Below are 22712 nucleotides of genomic sequence, written 5' to 3'. Positions count from 1 at the left end.
GGCACACCTGACATCTGCAGCCTCGGCTCCAAGGTGCAGCCTAATAACCTGATGGTATTGTTCCTGAACTATTGCACAATAATTAAATAACCTACCCTCAAGTCACATGTTGTTTGGAGAATACAGAAGTACAGCATCCTGGGCAGAGCCCTAGGTATCCAAGTGTTTGAAGTTAAGTTGCCATCATTTGCTTCATGGTTATTTGGATGCCAGCAGCCTTTGACTGCATGTGTATGCCCATGGTGGCTTTTTAGAAATATGTTCTTATTGATTTCAGAGAGGAAGGGAGAGAGATAGAAACATCAATAATGACAGAGGATCATTGATTGGCTGCCTCCTGCATGACCCCTGCTAGGGATTAAGCCTGCAACCCGGGCATGTGCCCTGACAGGGACTGGAACCATGACCTCCTGGCTCAGAGGCCATAGGTTGACCTGGTTCATAAGTCTACAACCACTGGGCACACTGGTGGGGCACATCTGTGATGTTTTTTTAAGTAAAAATATCCATTTTTCTTTTGTAATTTATTTTTTTATCTTTTAGATAAAAATATATACTCTGGAAGAAGAGGATATTTTATCTATTTGGGTTGAAAAGCACGTGGAAAAACCGGCACACTTGGCTTATCATCTATTGTCTGACTTTACCAAGCGACCTTTGTGGGACCCCCATTACATGTAAGAATAAATTTAAAGTATTTTCCTAATCAACCCTGACATGATAGAAAAGATAATCTCCGGATTGCATTGCATCTCCATTGCCCAACATGTGACCTCTTGTTTTATTAATTAAAGTCTAGTTTTTACTAATAAAGCATGCTCTGCATAGAAAATGGCATTAGGTGCTATTAAGAAACACAAAACCAAATTATTATAATCACTTATCATCAATATGGAGTTGACATGCTTTATCCACATCTATTGTAATCCTGCTAATAACTGTTCAAGTTTCACAGTATTTTCATTTAATGAGAGAGATTGCCAAGACAGCACAGCCATAAAGCGATGGAACCCAAATTGGAGCCCAGGTCTGTCAGGCTCTGAATTCCACGCTTTTCCAGTTTCACTGCTCTTGAGGAAATAATTATCGAACTGTTATTTTCACTTCACGCTCTTGATATTTAATTGGCAGTCCCTTGTTTTGTTTGTTTTCTGTGAAGCAGCACTCCCAGGTGAGAAGCTGGGAGGAAGCTGGGTGGGTGCAGAGGTGAAAGGCATTCCTTCCTGCTCTCCCTGTCTGATCAGAGGCCACTCCTGTCAGCCTACATCTCTTATTTCTGTTACCTCTGTCTCCTGCATGCCTTATTCGATCTCCTCCACTTGTCTTCATTTCCTGAAAGAGGGAGCTGTGTACCCTCTTTTGTACTGATAGGGACTGACCGCACTCAGGCTACGCCCCCTCTCCAAGGAGTTCCAGCTCTTGGGCCCACTCAGGGCTTCTAGAACACCTTGCTGACAGGGAAGGATTGGTGAGGTGGGCTTCCTATAATAGTAAGCATTACTGTTGACTTCCTAATCCTGAGGTAGGGGTTTGTCTTTAAAATTACTAAACCTCATTATGGTTAAATTATCTAACCATAATTTAATACCACAAAAGTGAAACAGCTCCAGGGTCATGTTACATTGCATAGGTGCCTAAATGATACAATATAGTTAATGCTGTCCTAACAGAACACTCGAAGAGAAGAGAAACACTTCACGATTATCTTGCATCAGTATTTGTAGATACTCTGTAAGTACAAAGCTTTTAGTAAGAACAATGCCTAAACTTTGGTGTTAATTCTTTCCAAATGTTTCTCCCTCTATTTGCTATATCACCTGACATTCTAGCCATACTGAACTTGAATGGAAGAATGAGTTCCTACCCAACTTACTTTTCTTATGTACCTACAATAATTCAGGTACTGTGCCAGGTGTTTGCATTTAATCCTCACAATAACCCCATAGGTATTATTATCTACATTTTAGAGATGGAAAAAATAAAGTGACAAAATAAAGTGGCTTGCCCCAACCTAACACATCTACTAAATGGCAGTCCAGGATTCAAAGGCAAGTTGTTTGATTCCAAACTTAGTGTCCTTTCTAATATACCATATCCCTTTACCCGAGTTCTTCTTGAACTATCTTATAATTCAATAGTCTTCAAAATGTTATTACTTGGTCCTACAGAAAATAATTTTTGTGGAAAACAGCTAAATGCTTTTCTCTGAAGTGTTGTGGTCAGTGACCTTAGACTCAGGTGGCCACCATGTTCACCATCACATGCCCAGTTATTTCTTCTGACCAAACAGCTTTCTAAAGATGGACTCTGAGAAATGATGCTGGCTTGGAGGGATGGTTATATGAGCAGAAGGGTGAATGTAGACATCAATAATGAAGTTATGCAAACAAAATAATTAACTGCCTTATTCTATCGGTAGAAAAGTACTGCCTTTCTTTCACTGTTCTATTACACAGGTCCTGTGAAGTCATAGACTGGGTGAGTGAAGATGACCAAATATATTATATCACCTGTCCTATAGCAAATGGTGACAAACCCAAAGACTTGGTCGTACTTGTGTCACGAAGATCTCTTAAAGATAGGTGAGTAAATGAAATTCAAGTGTTACAGCAATGTTTTATAGTACAGAGAAGGAAGCAAAAGTTGATATGAAAATAAGGAAGTCAATGTAAGCATTTCTGATCTTGAATGAAGTTCATCTGAAATTTTTCTAGATGAACCTTAGTCATTAAAAAAACACAGAACCCAAATAATCATATGCTAAGTGCCAGTTATGTATAAAGCACCATGCAAGGTTCCTAAAGCAGTTCCCTTTTCTTTTTCTCTATGCAGATGTAAAACTGGTATTTAGCAAACCACTGAAATATTCTACTACCAGTAGAAATGTAGTAAAAGTCAAATACAATACCAGGAATTGGTTTAGGATTTACAAAGGTTTCATTGTGCTAGACATCCAAATGGCCGCTGCCCCCTAGGGCTGTCAATCGGCATCTCCCCATGGCTTCTCCTTGGGCCCTGGACTTCTCCACACACATGGCCTAGGTTCTAAGCAGAAGGGCCCCAAGAGCAAGTATAATACTCAGACAAGTGGAAGCTGCCAGGACAGCTAAGGTCTACCACTGAAACTGGCTGCAGCATTCTTTATTTTTAAATATATTTTTATTGATTTTTTTACAGAGAGGAAGGGAGAGAGATAGAAACGTCGATGAGAAACATTGACCAGCTGCCTCTTGCACACCCCCTACCGGGGATGTGCCTGCAACCAATGTACATGCCCCTGACCGGAATCGAACCTGGGACTTTTCAGTCCGCAGACCGACGCTCTACCACTGAGCCAAACCAGTTTTGGCAAGCAGCAGCATTCCTGATGTCAAAGCTAGCCTGTAGAAATAATCCCATACATCCTATATAATATAGAGAGCATATTCTAATTTGCCGAGTCACAACCAGTCAAAGGTGTGCAAGTACAGGAGCTAGGGGGGTGGGGACAGGGACTTGTGTCACCCCCAGCAAAAGTGCATGTAGGCCTGTGGCAATGCCTAGCCTGGACGGACGGGGGTATTAGGAGGGACCACGGCGGCCTCCTCTTCCCCAGTGGAAGCACATGCAGGCCTGTTGTACCACCAGCACAGAAGGGGGCATCAGGACAGGGGCGGGGCCTCGGCGGAGAGCTCTCAGCACTCCTGCACTGGGGTCTGAAGGCACAGAGAGGAAGAGAGAGCACATAAGCAGTGAGGGGGATCAGGCCAGGAGGAGAGAGCAATTAGGGCCATCAGGCAGGTGAGCACTTAGGAGCCAGTGGTTCTGGATTGCCACTAGTATATAATAATGCACATGGATATTCAGTGTAATATCACTTATTATGGCAAAAGATATTAGACATAGACCAAATACCATCTTGTAAATTGTGGTAGAGCCATGCCATGGAGTACTCTGCCAGCATTTAAAAGAATAAAGTAACCAGAGGCACCTCCAAAGATTTGTTAGCTGAAAAATCAAATTATAGACACATATTTGTTAAATAATTATATCTATGTAAAAATCTATTATCTGTGCATTTTCTTACATAAATGTCATATATTTATAAAAAGGTCTGAAGGAATACACAACAAAATGTTAAGAATAGCCGAAACCGGTTTGGCTCAGTGGAAGAGTGTCGGCCTGCGGACTGAAAGGTCCCAGGTTCGATTCCGGTCAGGGGCATGTATGTTGGTTGCAGGCACATCCCCAGTAGGGGGTGTGTAAGAGGCAGCTGGTTGATGTTTCTCTCTCATCAACATTTCTAGCTCTCTAGCTCTCTCCCTTCCTCTCTGTAAAAAAAAATCAATAAAAAATATATTTAAAAAAAATAAAACGTTAAGAGTAATAATCTCGAGAAAGGGAGTGCATTGTGACTGGGGTGAACTGAAGAAAACTTCTATATCCTCCTCTGTAGGGTCCCTTGTTGTTTGGGGCTTCTTTGAAACAATGGGTATTATTCTTTCATTTAAAAGGAAAGTGAAATTACAACCCATTAGGGCACAATAAAACCAGTTTGGAGATTAGTTCCATCTTTGTGGAATTCTGCAAGTATATATAATTGTGAGAAAACACTTTTGGTCCATATTACTATGGCTTGAATATAGCTATCTAGAATGTTAGAATAGTTCTAACAACTATTCTGTTTCTCACGAGAACTTGGGAAGTGTCCTTTTATTTTTATTTCAGTAACACTTACACCGTGGCAGTGAAGTCGGTCATTCTGCCATCGGTCCCACCTTCTCCACAGTACGTCAGAAGTGAAATCACATGTGCTGGCTTTCTCATCCATGCTATTGACAGCCGTTCATGCACTGTAAGTTTGATGAAACATCTGCAGGTTACTTTGTTTCTACAGGTATGAGAAGTCTTTTACTCATAATTTCTAATCCTATATAATAAAAGGATAATATGCAAATTGACCCTAAAGGCTGAATGACTAGCAAAGATCAATTGCTATGATGTGCACGGACCACCAGGGGGCAGATGCTCAACGCAGAGCAGACACTCAACAGGGGGAGCTCTGCTCAGCCACAAGCCAGGCTGATGGCTGCGAGGACAGCAGTGGTGGCGGGACCTTCACCTACATCTGTGGCAGTGCTAAAGATGTCTGACTGAGGCTTAGGCCATCAGTAGGACATCGCCCAAGGACTCCTGGGCTGCTAGAGGGATGTTTGACTACCAGTTTAGGTCTGATCCCACGGGGAGCAGGCCTAAAACTGGCAGGTGGATATCCTCTGAGGGGTCCCGGACTGCAAGAGGGCATAGACCAGGCTGAGCGACCCCACCGAGTGCATAAATTTTCATACAGCAGGCCTCTATCTAGTTAACTATAATTCTGCAATGTGTGTCCATACCAGGGGAATCCTTTCAGATCCATTCCAGGTCCCCAGAGAAATAGGATTAATAGCTTCCCTATACAAACAAGACTCAGTTCCCTGCTTGAAAAAGTTCCATGTCAATAAGAAACTGAAATACTGTATTTTCTTTTGAAACAGGTATCTTATTTTAACCAGATTTCTGCTAGCATCTTGCCTTACTTTGCTGGAAATCTTGGTGGCTGGTCAAAATCCATTGAAGAGACAGCAGGTTCCTGTATACGATTCATAGAGAATGCTACTGATGATGAGTCAATAAGCATATTTTAAGTGAGAAACTTTCAATTATCTGTAATTGATTTCCCACTTTTAATTCCAAGCACCTTTATCCATGACACTTGGCAAGCTTTTGGCCTAAGCAAAATGCAGTTAGGAAGAGGTTAAAAACCAAAGTGCATCTCAGGTGAAAGATCATTGATTTGGGCTAGCATTAAAATAGCTTTAAAACTGTTTTTAAATGCTCTGTCCATGGGCACAGACATTCGAAAGCTGCCATGTGCAATACTGTGTGTTCTGTAAAATGGTACAAATATGGTTAAAATAACCATAGATATTTTTAGACTACAGAGGTGAAATGTGTTGTTTGAAATTTTATAAAATAAGAAATGACAAGTTGGTTAGCTGATTAATAGTGTGGGATTGTTCCATGCACCGCAGGCATCTGTATGTCAGGAGCATTTGACAAGATGTATTGCATGTTTTAGAGCTTTAAATTAGGAAGACATTAAAGCATAATGGGAGCCAATCAATTTTAGTAATAGGAACTACTTTACTAGTGTCATTTAACATATATTCAAGGTGGCTGACCAATTTAGTATCTACTGCAATATATACACATGAAAAGTACCTGCAAAATGTGTTATTGCAGAGAAAGGGAATATTAACTAAGCTCTTCTTTCATAACCATTACATTAGCACTTTATTCCCTTGACTTCAACATTCATTATTCTACTCTGTCTGTGATTTGCCTTAACTCATAAGACAAACCTGCATATGTTAATTCAGCCCCCTCTACAGGATAACTTTTAGGAGTTGAAGGACATCTCCATTAGAGTTTAGACCACTTAAGAGGTTAGATACATCCTGCTGTTTGTCAAATCTCTACCTCTGGTCAGCAAAACCTTATAGCTCTATTAAAAATATAACCAATACCTGAGTCCTTCTAATCAACTCTATCACAACCCTAATCCAAAGCACCAGCTTCTCTCACCTGAATTATAACCTGTTTGTTATTGCTTCTTCCTTTACTCCACTCTCAACCCAGCAGTCGGATGATGCCATGTTTCTTTTCAAAATCCATGAATAGCCCGATTTAGTTTGGCTTAGAGGATAGAGCACTGGCCTGTGGACTGAAGGGTCCCAGGTTCAATTCCATTAAGGACACATGCCTGCTTTCAGGCTCAATCCCCAGTAGGTGGCGTGCTGGAGGCAGCCACTCAATGATTCTCATTATTGTTTGTCTCTCCCTCTCCCTTCCTCTCTGAAATAAAAATATATATATATAAAAAAAATGAACAATTTTGCACACCAGATAGTAAAAGCCAATACCTTATAACAGTCAATAAGGCTGTGTGGCATATTAGATTATTTTTCAGAAATATTTACTCACCACCATCCCCACCTCCAAGAATGGAGTGTACTAGTCTGTTTCTCATCTTGTTGGCCATGTGACTCATTCATGGAAAGTTAGCAGATATGATGCAATCCAAGTGTTTTGCAAATGCACTTGCCCTCTTACATCTCTTACATTGTCAGGAGAAAAACATGCCAGGGCTAGCCTGTTGGTCCCAGGAAAAGGACGAGAGACGTGGAACAGAACTGCTTCAGCTGAGCCTGGCTTAGATCAGCAGACCCCAAACCAAACTTTATACAATGTGACCAAGCCAACTCTGATATTAGCAGTGGTCCAGGTAAGCCCAGCCTAGATTTGACTCACAGGCATGAGCTAAGGAAAGGTTTATTATTGCATTCTTCTGAGATTTTTGTGGTGATTCCACAGCAAAAACTAACTAGTAGAGCCTATAAACTATGACCCTTGTTAACTATCTGACCTTTTCCTACTTGTTTATTCCTCACTCTTTTCCAGTCATATTGGCTTCAGTGTAACTGCATTTATCTATCATTTCACATCACGATATCAAAGCCTTACCCCTATATACTCCCTGTATACCAGGGGTTCTCAACTTTTCTAACTGGTGCTGTTCTCAACTTGTTGGGTCGCCTAAGACCATCGTAAATGACAGATATTTACATTACGATTCATTAACAGTAGCAAAATTAGTTATGAAGTAGCAACAAAAATAATTGTATGGTTGGGGGTAACCACGACATGAGGAACTGTATTAAAGGGTCTCGGCATTAGAAAGGTTGAGAACCACTGCTATATACCTATACATCAGGTTATGGATGAACTTTAAGAACATTAAGTGAAGGAAGACAGTCACAAAAGACCACATCTTTCTGCCCCTTGAATATGACAAGCCAGTCTCCTCTATTCTCTCCATAAATGCTCTTCCCCATTATCTTCACAACTGGTTCCTCTTGTCATTCAGATTTCAGAAGAAAAAATCTCCCCCCTCAAGGCCTTCCCTTTATTATCTAAAGAAGATACAATCATTTGCAACATGTTTCTGTTAATTCCCACTATGTCACTTGTTAATATAATTCACTCAACAAAAATGGAAGTTTCTATATGCTGAGTACTTCTCCGGGATATACTAATGAGCAAGTCCAAATTCCTGTCCTGATGTAACAAATAATTTGGTGAAGAAAGGACAAATAGTGTTAGGTGGGGATATAAATTACTCAGAAAATTAGAGAAAAAAAGTTATTGGGATGAGGAAGGAAATATTTTCTATAAGACTGGTCACAGAAAGATTATTAAGCTGACTGTAAAGATGCCTGAAGGACATAAGGGAGAGTTGACCATGGGGGTTAAGAGGGGATTGCCAGAAAAGAGCAAGTTGAGATTCAAACCTAATGGCCTGGAATATAACGGCAGCAAAAAGGAGGCAGGGTTAAGACTGTTTAAAGCCCCTTAGAATGCATGTGGTCTTGCTTGTCTTATTCACTGACACAATCCCACGTGCCTAAGAGAATACCAGGAACATGGAACATAGTAGGTTCCTGGGAAATAATGAATATATGTTTGTTTTATACTTTAGGCATTTGTAGCTAAGAAAATAAACATCTATAATTCCTTTCAAGAAATTCACAATCTCTCAGGACATCCACTTTTTTAATATTACATTTGGCACCTGCAGTTTATTTCTAATTATTTCACTAATTTATAGACCATTAAAATTTAGCAAAACCCAGGGACGACAAAATGGCCGCTAACATCTCCTCATCAAAACCTCTATGAAAAACCTTTTACTTAACTTGCGGCTGGCAGGCTGGCGCCCTTTGCTCCTCACAGAACAAATGAAACAAATCTGGATTAGAGGCAGCACTGCTGTCCTTTTCCAGACGTATGCGTGTGCAATTCCTCTGACATGGCACCATTTCCTGATGCGTTGGGGTGCTGAGCCACATCCTGCCATGTTCTCTCACTGAAATAAAAAAACAGCTCCTATTAAGACTAGAACTGTTGAGTTGTTAGATACTGAAACAGAGAAAAGTGGTTTTTTATTTGGTAAATATTTTGCTTTTGAAGCATCAGTAACTAATCACAGCTGTTTCCTTTGGTTACAAATGTATCCAATCAGGTAAAATTCCAAATAAAATGCACAATCCACTAGAGTCATTGCATTATACAGCACAATAGGAGCCCTAAGCCTTGTGAAATATATGGATTAAGTATGCATGTATTCATCAAATCAAACAAAGACACTAATGGGTCTCTGATTAGTGTTCTAACTCTATTATGGTGATAAGCACCCAGACTCATCTAAAACATGTGAACAAAATGCTATTAAGTTTGATATACAGTCTGCTATGTGCCATTATTCTGGCTAAATACTCCAAGCTGAATTTCTTTCTTGAACATCAATACCAAAGAAAGAGCTGCTAAGGTGAGATACTCTTCAATTTTAACTTCAAAAAATATGTAATTATGTGAAATCTGAAACAAAAATTAATGTTGGGTTCATAAAAGATTGTGATTCCAAAAAGATTGTTAATGGGCATTAAGAGACAATGACTACTTAAATCCAGAATTAGGTATTCAGAAAAATACCAAATACATTTTTATTAAATATTATAAAAATGCAGCCTGGCCAGCATAGCTCAGTGGTTGAGCATCAACCTATGAACTAGGAGGTTTGATTCCCAGTCAGGGGATATGCCCAGGTTGTGGGCTCAGCTCCCAGTGGGGGGTAGGCAGGAGGCAGCCAGACAATGATTCTCTCTCACTGATGTTTCTATCTTTCTCTCCCTCTCCCTTCCTCTCTAAAATCAGTAATGTTTAATAAAAATACACGATTTTTTGTTAACTTATAAATAGTTGATACTTTGAGCTAGAAAACAGAAGAACTAAAAATATATTTCCAAATGTAAAGGAATTAATTTCCTTAGGGGTATCAGATGAATACATACTTTGTTTTTTATTTTTTAAATCCTTACCTTAGAATATGCTTCCACCAATTTTTGAGACAGTGAGCAAGAGAAACATCGATGCTTGAGAGAAACATCAATCAGTTGCCATCCTCCCTTACCCATACTGGCTGGAAATTGAACCCACAACCTTTTTGGTGTATAGGTCGATGTTCCAACCAACTGAGCCAAGTCAGGGCTGCCTACTTTTTTTAAGAAAAAAATGATTGGCCCTAGCTAGTTTGGCTCAGTGGATAGTGTCAGCCTGCAGACTGAGGGGTCCCAGGTTTGATTCCAGTTAAGGACACATGCCTGGATTGCAGGGGGGTGTGCAGGAGACAGCCGATCAATGATTCTCTCATCATTGATGTTTCTATCTCTCTCCCTCTCTGCAATAATAAAATATATATATATATTTTTTAAAAGATGATTGTTACAATTAGGATTATAACCACTTACTTATACGTAAGTTCTGCTAACAAAGTTCTTTTAAAGAATCAAATGTAAACATCTTATGCTTTTCTTAGGTGATTTTCTCCAAGCAGAAGTACTCCTTGGTCAGAACTCAGTTCACTATCTGACCTCCACAGATCATACTGATATCTACAATACAGGCCTCTCCAAGGGAGCCCAGCTCCAACTTGTGAAGAAGGCCCCGTTCAGAATGTAACAATGAGATGGTAACTTATGATAGTACTAGTCATTATCAAAAATTAACAACTTTAGGTGTCTTCGTTTTGGGTTTCTGTAGTTTAGGCACATCCAAAATTTCTTCATAGTCTGCACTCATCCCCTTTGCCCAGCGACCAACTGTAACGATTCGATCTGTAAAGAAACAGAAAAGACAGAATGTAAGAAAAAAATGTAGTCATAGATTGGTTTGGGCTTAGCAAAGGAACCATTTTTTGACATGAATAAGCACAGAGAGGGAATACTCCATCACGGAAGAAAAGTAATTTTTAATTGATTATAACCCTTGATTTCCGAGTACCACAGGCAATTTCTCATCCCAATTAGAGAAATGGAGCAACTGCTTTGCAATGCACAAATTGATAAGAAAGCACTTTCATTCTTTCCCAGAGTTCATCATTACAGAGTCAATGAATTCCAAGTGTCTGTAAACAGCAAGACTTATGAAGCATCACTTTTAAATGCACAAGATTCCACCTGTGAAATTATACAACATCTGCTTGTCAGTCTTGTCATTTGGGAAGTGGCAGTCCTCCCAGGAAGGAGAATTCAAATTCCACTTCATCATTTCAATCTTACTGCCTACAATGTAGTAAACACTATCTTCTAGACAACATTATAAACAAGAACTCTTGGTTATCAAATTTAAATGTTAGGGATAGGAAGTAAAAACGAGTACTTATTTGTATCATCATTATTTGACATAAAAAGAAATGTGGGTTTTTTTCCCCCATAAGAAACATTACTGGGTAATCCTACTGTCTTGCTTTTTTCACACAGAATTATCATCATTCTAATCTAGGTAAACTAGGTAATAAGATCTTCTCTTCCCCCCAAATCTATCATAGGTATAGTGAAGCTTTTTTGGTGACCAGGGTTAGGTAGTATTTCATTAGGAAGAAAATATAACTGGGCAGACACTGTGTGGACAACACAATTTTAATATTTTCAGTAGTTTTTGCAACCAACTCTGAATCCTTCAGGTATACAAAAAGCAAAACACACATGAGGATACTCAATCATAAGACTACTAGAGGCCTGGTGCACAAATCTGTGCACCAGTGGGGTCTCTCGGGCTGGCCTGTGGGATCAAGCTGAAACTGGCTCTCTGACATCTCCTGAGGGGTCCTGGATTGCGAGAGGGTGCAGGCCAGGCAGAGGGACCCCACGGATGCATGACAGAGGCCAGGGAAGGATGCAGGAGGGCTCCAGGGTGTGTCCAGCCCATCTTGCTCAGTCCTGATCAGCCGTACCCAAGAAGCAAGCTAACCTACCAGTTGGGACATCTGCCCCCTGGTAGTCAATGCTCATCAGAGCGGCCTTAGCATATCATTAGCATATTACATTTTAGTTGGTTGACCAGACAACTGGACACTTAGCATATTAGGCTTTTATTATATAGGATTGAAAGCTATTTTCATATTTCTTATTTCCTTAGTGAATGTATACTTTTAAGTAAATGTAAATGTTTATGAACAAGATGTTTGTAAGATCAGGGTCCTTGGGGCTTAATGGTCCCTTTCTTCCCCACCTGAGAACAGCAGCTAATGCCCAATTGGTACTGTGTCTACAGCTGACAGAGAAATGATTGAGTCATCACTGCAGCAGGAAACTAGGTTGCCTTAAAATCCCCAGTGAGTTATTAATAACAAAATGCAGCAAAAACATAGAGGGTTGTTAATCTTCCCCTTTCTTAATGGAAGCCCAAAGATCTCACCTGAATTTTGACTTTGAGGGCAATCCTTCTTAAAATGTCCCACAGAGCCACAAAGTCTGCAGCCGCCACCTAGTAAAAGAACAAAGTCATTGAAAATCTCTCACACTTACTTAGGGCTTTTAATGTCTCAAAGCACTTTCATATCTTATTTGGTCCTCACAACCTGTCGGCCAGGGACATAGGTGGGTGCCACCATTCCTATGGATAAGGTCATTCTCCATTCCTCTGACATCACAGAGCACCTACCCATTTATTCCACTGGGCCTTCAGGGGAGTAGTGGGAAAGAGGAGAGAGAGATGATGGAAGGCACTTGTTCCCTGGAGTGTCCAAAAGCCCCTGCAGAAAAGCCAGGACCATGGTTAAACAGGCAAGGGTTTGTGAACTCTTAAACTTGTGAGCAAAATTTGTGTGCTGGTGCATTTGTTGAGGATGTCCACAGATTTTATCACATTACCTAATGATCAATGACTACTCCCTCCCCCCGCAAAGGTTAGAAACCACTTCTCTATCATATAGATCAGATGGAGGTGAGCAGTTATGAAAGGAATGAAAATTAACATAGCGGATAGATAATCCTACCCCTTCTAAATGGAAGCCCAGGGATCTCACCCGAATTCTAACTTTGAGGGTAATCCTTCTTAAAATGTCCCACAGAGCCATGTTTCCAGGCTTTCTATCTGCCAGGGATCCTAACCCTAATTAAAATGACCATTTAAGCAACATTCCAGGTCTGTAAATTACAAAACACACGATTTCTAAAACGAATCTTTTGTGTAATGGTAAAGAATGATCATGATCATGCTCATAATGTTAAGTAGTTTTTCCAGGAAAATGACCCTACAGAATATAAACCTGGTTGAGCTCCCACTTCTATGTGATTTTCCGGCGTATAAGACGACCCCCTAATTTTACAGTTAAAACATAGGGTTAGGCCTATATTCGCTGTATAAGACTAACCCTCACTTCAAAGAAAAGACTTACTTTGCTGTCAAGATCTGCAGGTAATTTTTGTGCAATTTTGGTCTTTTGCTCCCGATTTTCGGTTGACTTTTTTTCGTTTCAAAAGTCGTCTTATACGCCGGAAAATACGGTACTCCTCTTGATGTACTTTTTTTTATATCTAGTCATTTCGGTTGACTATCCATCCTTGTAAATACTACAACTCATTAAAACTAAAATACCATTGATTATAAGATGTGTCATTCTTTTACATACTTCTCAGAAAAAAAAGGAAAACATGTCAATTATGTGGGACCTACCAATGGTAAGATACATTCCGAATTCAGAGATAATAAATGTGGGAAAATGTGCATCTTAGAATCAATGAAACACAGTTTTTGTTTTGTTTTTTCATCTCCATTTTATAGGTGAAGAAACTGAGATGAGAAAAGTTAAATAACATAGCCAAAGCGCCACAGCTAATAAGTGGCACTTTGGACTATAACCAATTTGTTTAATTCAAAAAACTATGCTTTTCCACTGGACTTCTCCAATGGAACCCAGGACATGACACAAGAGGTGTTTAGAACCTGAAGGTACCAGCCATCACATTACTATCTGATTCACATTAACAAATGACAATCTCCTTAAAGCTTTAGACATCATAGACTTTATTGTGAGGACCTTAGACATTAGCTGAGCTAAAGGTAAGAAAATTACAAGATGTCATGCCAGACAATTAACTAAGGAAGTCATTTAGAAACAAAAACTACAAATATGAATAGTGCATAGCAGCCCTTTATACAAAATGGTATGCTAGGCTGAGATTAAATTCACACTATGTTTTAAATCTTATATTTAAAATTTTATATTACTTTGAAGTATTATAACTTCTTTTCTGTTCTGTTTAAAAGCAGAAATTTGATATATTCTCATAATGATGCTAAAGTAAGCAGTTGGAAATATTCACCCAAGTTATTTCTGATTTATTAATATATCAAGTCATAGTACCCAAAAAGTTCAGTAGGTAGAATAGTACTCAATAAAAATAAGGTTTTGCTACTTATTCAAAAATGTATTCAAGCATGAGCAGCATGGTTCAGTGATTGAGCACTGACCTGTAAACCAGGAGATCATGGTTCAATTCCTGGTCAGGGCACATGCCTGGGTTGCAAGCTCAATCCCCAGTGTGGGTTGCATGCAGGAGGCAGCCGATCAATGATTCCCTTTCATCATTGATGTTTCTATCTCCCTCTCCCTCTCCCTTACTCTCTGAAATCAATAAAAATATATTTTAAAAATATATATTCAAGGACTGATTAACAATGTAAATTAAATATAACTGCATGATGACTCAAATTTTTGACATACAAGGGTAAAAGTACTCACCATCAGCATACACTCCTTTGGGATTATCAGGGCAAGATCTGGACAGGTGTCCCATTTCCCCACAAACAAAACATTTTGCAAAAGGAAATTCACCTGTAACGATCAAACAGTTCCTTTTAATTGGTTATATATATTACAAGTTATATAATGCATATTATTTTAAAATATTCTGAGAAGAAAACATGTATCTACATCATTTAAATTTTAATTTTGTAAGATTTCAACAATAGGCACACTCAATCCTGTAAACAGAAAAACCCAAGTGGCTACTTATTGGCCACTTTCCCACTTTTGATTAAGCAAATCAAAAACTGATAAGAAAAAAACATACCAAGAGCTGGATCTACTTTAGCCCTGCACTTGGTTATTTCGTGCTCTGTAGATCCACACCGATAACATATTCCAGTGCCCATATCTTGATTCTCAAGGGCAGCCGGGCAATCTGCAATCCCATGGCCAGGTTTTCTACAATGAAAACATACCTGGGAAAACAAAATGTGAGTTTCCACACTGCAAAACTGAGCTGGTTCTATCAATTCCTGTTATCAAAAATATCTGTAAAACATTTCTCATTTTAAGATATCTAGCACTTTTTCTGAAATCTCAAATTTTATCTGTAGAAGTATTTCATCAAATGCTAAACAATAAAAAATGTCATTTTCCTCATGGTCTCAGTGTTTTAGAAAACCCTCAATCAGTCAATCTCAGACACAAAGTTATTAAGAAATAATCACTTAAATGAATTAAGCAACTGTGGACTATGTATTTCATTAATGGGGATGTCTAACTTGAAAAACAGTTTTTTGGAGTAGACAATGGCCATAAAAATTATCCATCAAAATTAATACTTGTACTTTTAAAGTTCATATAATTGAATGAATTTGAGCTAAATAATTCCATTTAAATTATGCTTCAAATAATAAAACATATTTCATACCAAAAAGTGGCCCAGTGGTTGAGTGTTGACCTATGAACCAGGAGGTCACAGTTCAATTCCCAGTCAGAGCACATGCCCTGATTTCGGCTCATTCCCAGTGGAGGTTATGCAGGAGTCAGCCAATCAATGATTCTCTCATTATTGATGTTTCTACCTCTTTCCCTTCCTCTCTGAAATCAATTAAAAAAAAGTATACCTTAAGGTTTTCATATCTTTATAATACATATTCATTAATATTCAAAAATAGATGTTTCATTCTTAGAATGTATATACAATTAATTTTAAAGGAATAATCCTAAGATGAATTATTTGCCTCCAACCTAACACAGAACAATGATTTGCCTGTTTTATATACTCTAGCAATTTGGAGGATATTTTTTGCAATGAATGAGAAAATCGATCATAATCAAAGATGGTAGATAATTAAACTATTTTTATTCAAACTAGAAAAAGATATATATACTTCTTGGATAACAAATAGTTCATCTGTAATTTTATTTTCCCAAATAAGCACAGGTTTTTTAAAAAGTAAATTCAACAGACAAAATAAAACATAACATTTTACAACTATAACATTGCTTTCTTTTTTTCCTGTTTAATAACAGCGGACAAGAATAAGTCCCTGCACTCTTCAGTAACTTTTACATTTAGAATGAGCTAGTCCAGTGGTCCGCAAATTCATTAATCAACAGAGCCAAATATCAACAGTACAACGGTTGAAATTTCTTTTGAGAGCAAATTTTTTAAACTTAAACTTCTTTTAATGCCACTTCTTCAAAATAGACTCGCCTAGGCCATGATATTTTGTGGAAGAGCCACACTCAAGGGGCCAAAAAGCCACATGTGGCTCATGAGCCCCAGTTTGCCAACCACTGAGCTAGTCCAAACAAAAAAAAATTGCACTTATTCTACAAGTGGAGGAAGTTAATGCTAAATTTTGGATCACCAACATAAGTTTGGATTTTTGGTGACATTAAGGCGGTCTCTAATAACCTGACAGCTAATCGGTATTTTATATAAATTTCAAATACAAGTTTCTTGGTTGATCCTTACATTTAATGTAGATGGGGTTGTGGGAAGTGCTCTACTAAGTGTCTAATATCTTAATTTATTAGCTCAGAACTGTTGCTAAATATCAGGTATTAAGAACTGATGCTAAGTATCAGGTATTAAGGAAATTACACACAAAAAATTTGAAGGTAGGTCACAACAAGCCATAGTCTTTAAAGTATATGTTTTAACATAAAGCATTACTAAAAAAAATGTATTTCCTTAACTACAAACATAAAACTTCTCTTAAAAGGTCATAATGGCCCAGCCAGCATGGCTCAGTGGTTGAGCGTTAACCTATGAATGAGGTCAGGGTTCGATTTCTCATCAGGGCGCATGCCTGGGTTGTGGGCTGGATCCCCAGTTAAGGGCATTCAGGAAGCAGCCAATCAATGATTCTCTCTCATTACTGATGTTTCTATCTCTCCCTCTCTCTTCCTCTCTGAAATCAATAAAAATATTTTTTTCAAAAAGTCATATTTAGCTTTTTCAAATAGTATGCAATTCACCATACTATTTATGTCAATTAAATTATCTTTAAGTTATCTTGACTTAAAACTATCCTGATCTAAACAGAAATTATCTTTTCTATCCCAATTTATTAATAAGGAATGCCTCATTAGTATTGCTCTAAAAAATTATCTTTTAAAAAATGTTTTTATTGATTTTTTTTTTAGAGAGATAAAGGGACAAGGAGAGAGAAACATCAATGTGAAAAACACTGGTCAGTTGACTCCTGCACATACCCTGACTATGGACTGAACCTGCAACCTGGGTTTGTGCCGACAAGGAATCCAACCAGCAACCTGTCAGTGAATGGGATGGCCCTCAACCAACTGAGCCACACTGGCCAGGGCTAAATAATTATCTTTAAATGGCACCGCACAGAACAAATCCGGCAAATGTCAGAAGCTACATGTATGGTGGCTATAACATTTCAAACCTGCACTGGTTATTGGGTCTAGTAATAATTAATGTCGTTTTTAACATTCGTTTAAAATCTTGCTTGGCGTTGACTTGTATTGACATAACATTCAAACACGTGGTATCTACAGAACGTGTGAAGTGCAATTAACAAGTTTTGCTTGAAAAAGTTTGTGTTTGGTTTGGTTTTTGTTGCAAAACTAGGGCTAAGAAGATGGCGGATGAAGAGCATATTCGGCACTGCATGCTTTACGAGTTCCAATTAGGAAGAAAAGCAAGTGAGGCTGCAAAAAACATGTGTAGTGCTCTTGGTCAAGATGGTTAGCGCCAGAAAATGCCAGCGTTGGTTTGAGAAATTTCGCGAGGGAAATTTTTCATTAGATGACAAGAGTGGTCGAGGCCGTGTGTCCAATTTTGATCAAGAAGCTCTTCAAGCTCTTTTGGTGCAAAATCCTCAAATTACCCAACAAGAGCTTGCGACAACTTTAAATTGTTCACAAAAAACAATTTCCAATCAATTGCGTGCACTTGGCAAAGTCCAAAAGTTTGGAAAATGGGTTCCTCATGAGTTGACCGACAACAACTGTAATCAAAGAGTCACAATTTGCAGTTCGCTCCTCTCTCGTCAAAACCGTTTGCCGTTTTTAGAGCAAATTGTTACCGGAGATGAACAATGGGTGCTGTATGTTAATTTGAAAAGGCGGCCTCAATGGTCGGACAAAAATGAGGCTCCGCAGCCCACGCCAAAACCTGACTTGCATGCGAAAAAAGTGATGTTGTGTGTTTGGTAGAATTTTAAAGGAATTCTTCATTATGAACTTTTACCATCTAACCAAACCATTACAAGTGCAGTGTTATAGTGCCCAATTGGAAAGGTTAGCTCAAGCTTTAAGAGCAAAAGAACCCGTGCTGATTAATCGGAAGGGCGTAATTCTTCACCAGGATAACGCACGACCGCATACTGCAAGAATCACTGCTGAAAAACTGCGCCAGTTGGAATGGGAAGTTCTCCCTCAACCTGCATATTCTCCTGATATTGCCCCTTCTGATTACCATTTGTTTCGTTCTTTGCAAAACTTTCTTCTTGGAAAAAAATTTAATAATGAAGAATGCCTCAAAAATGCATTGACCGAATTTTTGCATCAAAATCACAAGAATTTTACAACAGAGGGATTAAAATGCTTCCTGAGCGTTGGGCACAAGTAGTAGAAAACAACGGCAACTATATTGTTGATTAAATTTTGTTGTATTGTTTAAATAAATTCGATTTTAAAAAGTATTAGAAAACGACATTAATTATTACTAGACCTAATATTAACAGTGCTGTACATTTACTAATAAAAAAAAGTGTAAAATGATAATAAATCCTGATTCTTATGAAATATCCTACTAGATTGAGACTTGGAAATTCATTTTAAAAGGGGAGAAGGGAAGGAATTATACTACACACTTAATTTCCTGTGGGGATCTAGGGAAGGTCCTGGCCAGGTGGCTCAGTTAGTTGGAGCATCATCCCGTACACCAAAAGGTTGCAGGTTCAATTCATGGTCAGGCAAATACGAGTGTACAGAGGCAATGTTTCTCTCTCACGTTGATATTTCTCTCCCTCAAATCAATAAACAAATCCTATCCTATATAATAAAAGGCTAATATGCAAATAGACTGAACGGCAGAACAACTGAACAACCAGTCACTATGACGTGCGCTGGTAGGGGGCACGTGGGGAACATGGCAGGCATTGGCAGCAGGCGACAGAGCACAGAACATGGTGGGCATCAGCCACAGTGGGAAGTGGAGCAGGTGAGCAGGGGCACCAGACCAAGGCGAGGCACTGTTCATTGTCATCAGGGTGAGCCTCTGGTGGTTACTGAAAATTCTTTGCTCCCTCGTGCCACGGTCTTGCCTGGTGCCTGCACCTGCTGCTGGCACCAGCTTCGATCGCTCAGAGCTGTTGGCAGGTGCTGCGGCTGCAGGCCTCAATCACCCCTCAGGGCTTCTTCACCTTCACCTGCTCCTGAGGGGCGAGTGGGGCAGCAGCTGCTGCTCAACCTGCTGACAGCGCTGGCCAGCTTGCACCACTGCTGGCACTCTGTACCATCAGTGGGTGCGAGCAAGGCTGGTGCTGTCAGAGCATGGGAGGAGGAACAGGGCTTCGAGCAGACAGGAAACTGGTGGCCATGGTGGGAGGGGCACAGAGAATGGGCCAAGACCCCTCAAGGCCCACAGTTACTTTCAAGGTGCACGAATTTGTGCACTAGGCCCCTAGTAAATAAAATCTACAGCTGGGCACCACAGAAATAAACCTGGAGTCCCCAGCATTCTCTGAGTGTAAAATGGAGAGGGAGGGAACAATGACTAGGGAAGGTCTCAAGAACTTTTAACTCTGCTGCTCAGTTACTAACTACTGTGATCCTTATTAGATCTCCTTCGTGTGTGTCAGTTTTTCATGGACAAAAACCAAACATCCTTTCTAAGTAATTGGAACCACACGTATTTAACCTGTTGTACTTAACCTTCCTACTTATTTTGATCTTTTTTTTAAATGGCTGTTTATAAAATGGCTACTTGAAGGTAAATGTGCAAACAGTTTTGAAGTCAGATTCTGGGTTTGAAAAAATTTTTTTTTTGGCTGGCCTGCAGAGTTAGCAGCTCATTTAGGTTCACATTTATTTAAAAATGCATATAATTACATAATGCCAGCCAGCACACTAAGTAATCAAATGTAGTTTTCAGAAAGATACTTAACCTGCCTACATGTTAGTGTTTTCTACCCAAGATGGAACACCATGTTTATAGTGTTGTTGTGATAATTGAGTACATTAAGTATCTAGCAAATAGTTAATACTAGCCCTTAAAAAGATGCTTTATAATTTAGTACATAATAGCAGTCAAACTGCTAAATATGTGTGAGTATATGATTAATAGTTTCTAGCCATCTAAAGTAATACTTTGATAGAAGTGAGAAACTTACCATTGCATTTTTCTTTGCTGCTTGTCTTTTTAACCGTCTTCCTTCTCTGCGACTATCTTTCTTTAAAGCAACTGCAATTTCTTCCCGTACTTCCCGGCTGTCCGCTGTTATCACTTCCCCATTGTGAACCATCTGTGAGTTTTGCCTTAGGTAGTCCATGAATCCATTCACATCTTCATTTAAGTACTCCTTTTTCTTTTTGTTCTTTTTGTGTTTTGCTTGGTGTGCACCATTTTTAAGGCACAGTCTATTGGCTTCACGTTGTTTACTCTTTGGTGGGCTTTGGCTCTTTTCCTCAGAGGACGCCTTCTTCAGATCCTCCCATGATGTTGCAGGCAAGGGTCTTTTGTTATTTATGGTAGCAACTCGTGCCCATCTGGTCATGGTTTCATCAGAGGTACTGGATCAATCTTTAAGGCAAGCATGGCAGTTAGTCATCATTTAAAGGAAATAAACTAAACTTAACATACATGCTAGAGCCCTAGCTGGTTTGGCTCAGTGGACAGTGTCGGACTGCAGACTGAAGGGTCCTCGGTTTGACTCTAGTTAAGGGCACATGCCAGGTTGAGGACTCGATCCCCAGTGGGCAGGAGGCAGCCCATCAATGATTCTCTCTCATCATTGATGTTTTTCTCTCTGAAATCAATAAAAATGTATTTTTAAAAAAGATACATGCTATATATCACATATGCCATGTTAGTTTTAATCATTAAAACATGGGGTTTTACTTCATATAGGGATCTACATATTTAATTCTATAATGCCTGTAATGTAAATCCAGCCCTTACCAGAGAAGCTACCACACTAGTTTAAAAAATAAATAAATAAAACAAGTCCAGCCTGTGTGGCTCCATGGTTGAGCATCCACCTGAATGAATCAGGAGGTCACAATTGGATTCCTAGTTAGGAGTGGGGTTGCAGGCTAAATACCCAATCAAGGGCGTGCAGGAGACGCCAATCAATGATTTTCTCTTATCAACGATGTTTCATCTCTCTCCCTCTCCCTTCCTCTCTGAAATCAATAAAAATATACATTTTTTCTTTAAAAAAAAGCATGCCTACTATAATATAAATACTTGCTTAAAACTGGAAAATATTTATTTTAATGGAAAATAAGAAACCAAATTATTTCGCAAAACTTAAATCACCAAATACTACAATGACTGAAGTTACTCTTCCCAAACTTTGCAGCTTTCCTGGTCGTTTATTTTCCTCTCGCTAAGTCCCAGGGCTACTTTCTTCCAATCCCGTTACCAAGCCATTCCAACGCAAACCATCTGCGTTGGCAAGCTGCCTACAGAAAGCCGGTGTTTTTGACATGGTTTGTCAACACAACTCTTTTCGGCAGACTGATAAGGGAAATACATACATTAGTGTTCACAGTCACGTGACGACGCCACGTCTATCAAACCTTCAGCTGAGCCGCACCTGTCTTACCCGAGCAACGCGTGCAACAACAGACGCCAAAACCTCAGCCCCCACGTTCCAAACATCCCTTCCCCACCAATGGGTGCGGGGCGCCCGCATTAGGGGGAAAGGCCGTGTACCCAGCCCCGGCCGCCCGGGTGGGTCTCCTCGCAGGGCAGGGCCCCGCGGGACTGGCCGCACCGTGCGAGCGGCGAGCGGCGAGCGGCCAGCGCCCCGAGCCGAGGCCGTCCCCGCGCCCGCCGCCCGGCCAGGCAGGCGGCCCGGCGTTTCCCCCAGCGGAGCGGGGGCTCCGCGCTCCCGCCACGTGCCAGGAACCGCGGAGGGCACTCCACCGCTTTCTGGGGGGGTCCCGGGGCCCCTCGCGTCCCGCCGAGCACGTCTTACCACGCGTGAATCCTCCAGAGCAGCAGAGTCAGCGTGCCAGAGGAGCCCGCCCCCTGGGCGGCTCTCCGGCCCGGAAGCACCGCCTCTGCGGGACACGTCACTTCCGCCGGGCTGCGCAGGTCCTGTTGCGCAGCTCAGCCGGCTGGCTCACGGGAAAATGGGTTCAAGTGCAGCTGTGCGGCTCAGCCAGAGTGGCTCAAGGGTTGAGCTTGGACCCAGGAACGAAAAGATTGCTGGTTCCATTCCGGTCAGGGCACCAGGCCTCAATTGCGAGCTCCAATGTGGGGCATGCAGAAGGCGGCCGATCCCGTGATTTACTCATCACTGATGTTTCTGTCTCTCTCTGAAATCAA

General features: G+C 40.1%; 2 protein-coding genes across 5 annotated transcripts in view; one reads left to right on the top strand and one right to left on the bottom strand.

Annotated features, from left to right (window-relative positions):
- The window catches only part of ACOT12 (acyl-CoA thioesterase 12), a 31435-nt gene extending 25414 nt beyond the window's left edge, over window positions 1-6021 (top strand). For both annotated transcript variants that reach the window (XM_036409514.2, XM_045571685.1), the window contains exons 13-16: window positions 544-677; window positions 2457-2582; window positions 4708-4834; window positions 5517-6021. In XM_036409514.2, the coding sequence (XP_036265407.1) occupies window positions 544-677; window positions 2457-2582; window positions 4708-4834; window positions 5517-5666 (537 nt within the window). In that variant the 3' untranslated portion in view covers window positions 5667-6021. The remainder of the gene's footprint in view (window positions 1-543; window positions 678-2456; window positions 2583-4707; window positions 4835-5516) is intronic.
- A 4240-nt stretch (window positions 6022-10261) lies between these two features.
- Window positions 10262-22496, bottom strand: ZCCHC9 (zinc finger CCHC-type containing 9). 3 transcript variants are annotated; one of them, XM_036409519.2, is made up of 6 exons: window positions 22358-22437; window positions 20548-20960; window positions 14997-15147; window positions 14666-14758; window positions 12337-12405; window positions 10262-10754 (listed from the first exon to the last, which is right to left on the bottom strand). In XM_036409519.2, exons 2-6 carry the CDS (start codon window positions 20929-20931, stop codon window positions 10636-10638), a joined length of 816 nt encoding a protein of 271 aa, XP_036265412.1. In that variant the 5' UTR covers window positions 20932-20960; window positions 22358-22437; the 3' UTR covers window positions 10262-10635. The 3 variants fall into 3 exon arrangements, with proteins under 3 accessions (XP_036265412.1, XP_036265410.1, XP_036265411.1); XM_036409517.2 differs by having other exon boundaries at window positions 10263-10754; window positions 20548-20957; window positions 22360-22496; XM_036409518.2 differs by having other exon boundaries at window positions 10263-10754; window positions 20548-20967; window positions 22259-22370.
- Window positions 22497-22712: the final 216 nt, after the last annotated feature.

The sequence above is a fragment of the Pipistrellus kuhlii genome, unplaced genomic scaffold (assembly GCF_014108245.1).
Source record: "Pipistrellus kuhlii isolate mPipKuh1 unplaced genomic scaffold, mPipKuh1.p scaffold_m20_p_4, whole genome shotgun sequence".
Taxonomy (NCBI): Eukaryota; Metazoa; Chordata; class Mammalia; order Chiroptera; family Vespertilionidae; genus Pipistrellus; species Pipistrellus kuhlii.
Note: the sequence above shows the minus strand (reverse complement) of the source record. Positions and strands in the feature narration are given on the sequence as shown.

Coding starts and splice junctions, on each gene's coding strand:
- ZCCHC9 (XM_036409517.2), bottom strand. CDS start 20,931: ATGACCAGATGGGCACGAGTTGCTACCATAAATAACAAAAGACCCTTG. Junction 15,148..20,547: donor CAGCAAAGAAAAATGCAATG/GTAAGTTTCTCA, acceptor TTGTTTTCCCAG/GTATGTTTTCATTGTAGAAA. Junction 14,759..14,996: donor TAAAGTAGATCCAGCTCTTG/GTATGTTTTTTT, acceptor TGATCGTTACAG/GTGAATTTCCTTTTGCAAAA.